At 52.5% G+C, this 3,684-nt stretch overlaps 2 protein-coding genes across 2 annotated transcripts; one reads left to right on the plus strand and one right to left on the minus strand.

The window, feature by feature from the left end:
- Positions 1 to 874: 874 nt before the first annotated feature.
- PHYSODRAFT_481348 (hypothetical protein) lies at positions 875 to 2,357 on the minus strand (the record flags this gene model as incomplete). Its single annotated transcript, XM_009519925.1, has 2 exons — positions 875 to 1,535; positions 1,597 to 2,357. 2 exons carry the CDS (start codon positions 2,355 to 2,357, stop codon positions 875 to 877), a joined length of 1,422 nt encoding a protein of 473 aa, XP_009518220.1.
- A 741-nt stretch (positions 2,358 to 3,098) lies between these two features.
- Positions 3,099 to 3,684, plus strand: PHYSODRAFT_353787 (hypothetical protein). The gene has a single exon (XM_009519926.1). It carries the CDS (start codon positions 3,156 to 3,158, stop codon positions 3,633 to 3,635), a length of 480 nt encoding a protein of 159 aa, XP_009518221.1. The 5' UTR covers positions 3,099 to 3,155; the 3' UTR covers positions 3,636 to 3,684.

The raw sequence follows: 3,684 nt of genomic DNA on the forward strand, positions 1-3,684 counted from the left end.
TGGCCGGCAAACATGCTGCAAAGCCCATGGGCTAAGGTGACCTTAAGCTGCCAAACGTCGCTCTGCGGGCGCTAAGAACCCTCTGAAGACCGACCCAGCGTTGAGCAGGGAATACTATGGGCAGCCACGGCACTGGGGTGAAGTTTGCAGGCTCTTCGTGCCTCTCAAATGCCACTGGTGTCCATTTTGCTCAGACACTCCCGATTGATTTGAGTCAATTTCACCCCCTCCAACCGAAAACATGGGCGCTATCTTTTCCGTAAAAATATCGGCTAAGCTTACCTGCAGTAGGAGGAGGCCCCCACCGCCGCGTGCCGCCCGCAGACGTCGCCAAGAGACCCGAGTGCTACTCCGCCGTCCCGTGCATGAGAAGGCGGAGCAGCAGCACCAGCGCCAGCGCGAGCAGCAGAAGTACGAGCAGCCGCCCGCAGTGCGAGGCCCCCAGCGAGAGCTACCTGCAGTAGGAGGAGACCCCCACCGCCACGTGCTGCGCACAGACGTATTGGTAAGCGACTTGGGTTGCGGGATTGGCGTACGAGTTGGGGAGCGAAAATGGTCATGACCTGTTTAAAAAGCAAGCTAGGGCTGCCGCAGCTGCTGAATATCGGAGCGATGACACAACTAATCAAGAAATAGTTGTTGCTACGAGAAGGATGGGTGGGTTTGACGATGGTGAACGCGCGCAACAGCTACTGGCCATTGATGGGCAGTCGGAGAGCGTCGTTAACCAGTTTTGGGTGCGCACAGAGGCATTAGCAACGGAGTATGCGGCCCTACAAGAAACTTAGGCGCAAGGCGAGGCTTTACTAACTGCACAGGCGTCAACGCAACAAGGAGTGCAGCTGCTAGTAGAACGCCAACACGCGACTACCCTTCAGTTCCAGCAGGATCTGCAAGACACGAGATCTATGCTGGAGACGCATCTGAATACTCTCGCTAAGATGCAAAACGAGTACGATGTGCGCACGGAGGCAGCCCTTACCAGTCGTTTGGAGACATTGAGCGTCCAGACCCAGGAAGAAATGCGCAGGATACATGTCGAGGGTTCTTCAGCTTGACACATATGCTTAACACCCGCAACCGGCCGTAGCAATGAGAGTAGATGAATCAAATCTAGCTGATCGTCTTGTAGTGGAAAAGTAGGCGGAACTTTGTTTTCGCAAATTGCTTTTCGTGCCCTCTCATCATACCAGGCAACAATCGCAGTCCATTTATCCAGAATCCTTCTAATTGCTGTCGTCAGACTTAAAAATCGGGCTGGATTGTAATCAAGAAGTTGGGTTGTTCCAGTTTCAGTTTGTGTTCTACACAGCTCTTGAAACAAATTGCCAGTAGTTTCCACAGTGCGAACTTGGTAAATCGTTTTCTTAATTCGTGAAATCAACTTAGTCATCCCCGGATTCAGCGACTTAATTTCATCATTTCTCATTCCACATGCTTCCTTTGTCGCTGCATGGGCCATGTGCGCAACACACCATTCCCACCTGTATTTCAATTTGTTGGCCAGCAAGTTTTTGACATCAGGCCCAGCGTCGCTCGTGGCAGCAAACAAAATCTTTCCGAAGTCTGAAATCCACTAGAATTTCTTCCAGCCACGCCGAAAATGGACCTTGAATTCCAACGTCGCGATCTCCATACGATGGGCTAAATTTTCGCGTTCCAAGCATCACCGATCGCATTTGCCAATACTCATCCACGAGATAAAGCCGCAACCCTAAATATTTCCGATGAGTTGTACGACAAGTCCAAAAGTCTGTCATGATCACAAAATTCGCGCGATCGGAGCGATTACGTTCTAAGAAGTCAATTAACTCCGCTTTGGTCGAGCTGTAAAGCTCGACAATTGCCTTCGCAATTCGCTCTGCATTTACCGTAGTCTGCATCTCTTCTCTCACCACCACCTGCCGAATTACTCGGGATTCTTCGTACTCGCCGCTACAGAAAGACAAGTTATTGTTCACGATGCGAAGGGTTTCCAGCAGCAAATGAAGGCATTGAGGGTTTGTTCGATACAAATTCGACGAGAGCAGCCGTTCAACCGTCTCATCTCGCTTTCGTTTCCCTTCAACTGCAGCCGCCGTTTTCTTCGACGAGATTCGATGCACCTTTCGTAAATGCTCCGTTGCTCTAGATGTTCTTGCTCGTGACAACACCAATTTCACACCTGCCTGTCGACACGCCTCGTCGGCAAGACATAACCAACCAGTTTTCACTTCATCATTGTCGATATACTCCACGCGTACACCCCACTCAAAAATGAATGACTTCTCCGCGACAGTAGGCGGTTTAAGCGTGTAGCCCGCAGAGGGTTGATAAGCTTGAACGGCCTCACGAACTGCAACAGGTGGTCGAACCATGCCAATAAGCTCTCTGTTACCACCCACCACCGTCCTTCGTGTTTTCTCCTACCCAACGCAATGGAAATGCTCGCGATCCTCTTAGTGACGTCTGCGGGCGGCACGCGGTGGTGGGGGCCTCCTCCTACTGCAGGTAGCTCTCGCTGGGGGCCTCGCACTACGGGCGGCTGCTCGTACTTCTGCTGCTCGCGCTGGCGCTGGTGCTGCTGCTACGCCTTCTCCTGCACGGGACGGAGTAGCACTCGGGTCTCTTGGCGACGTCTGACGGTGGCGGCACGTTCAAGTAGTGCTGAATTAATTTATTTTGCCCAATAAGGGGGATCCGTAACGAGCGCTGCTCGCGGGGTGCCGTATTTAAATGGGGAAGCTGAAAAACCCCATAGTTCGTGCTCGCTTGGCAGGCACGAGCTCGTAGATTTGGGTTGTAGTGCTCTTTTGCCTCTCTGCTCGTGGGATGCTTGGCATAGTCTGTCTGTGGATTTTAGGCTCTTCTCTTAGGCAAATCTTCAAGGATCAAGTCGCTTGTGGCTTTCAACGGAGAAACAGGTAAAAATACCGTCCATTACGTTTTAGTATACGAAGTCACTGAAATCACCATCCAATGCAATTTTGCACCATCCACTACGGATCGGCACCTGGATTCACTGGACCGCACGACAAGACAACTAACCCACACCAACCAAACCAGTGTCTTAACCAATGAACGCGTCTCACTTTCCCTTTGGCGGTCCAGGAATCAAGCGGCAAGACCAAGACTCAAGGCACCAACACCCCCCAACCACCACCACCACCCGCCCGATGGCAGCGCGCCTTCGCATCCCATGGGTGCCTGTCATTGAGGGGGCATCCAACCAAGACGGCATGGCGCTCATCGATGCGTTCAAGAGCCACAAGTACGTGAAGAGTGAACTCATGGACTGCACAGTCTGCTTCTCGCGTTACCAGCGAGTCAAGTGCACGTCGACAACGTGCTCGGAGAGCATCCCCTTCCTGGCATGCCACTGGCAGGCGAAGATTCTCACCTGTACGCAGTCTGAGCGCATCTCGATCTTTGAAGATGGAGTCCACCTGGTGGCGCAGGCGTCACCGCGGCGAAGGCATTTAACGGAAGCCCAGAAAAGCTTCTGCCGAAACCTCGCCGAACATGTATTGAAACCTGTACGCATCCGCACCGTTGGCAATGCTATCATACTCCTACCGGCTACGCGTCTACCAACAACCCGGTTGAGCAGTTTAATAAACTGCTCAAACGAGACTACACCCGACGTGCGCGTTTGAAAATGGGGGCTCTCCTGAAGCAACTTGCGCTCTGCATCCACACAGAGTC

The sequence above is a fragment of the Phytophthora sojae genome (genome assembly GCF_000149755.1).
Source record: "Phytophthora sojae unplaced genomic scaffold PHYSOscaffold_2, whole genome shotgun sequence".
NCBI lineage: Eukaryota > Oomycota > Peronosporomycetes > Peronosporales > Peronosporaceae > Phytophthora > Phytophthora sojae.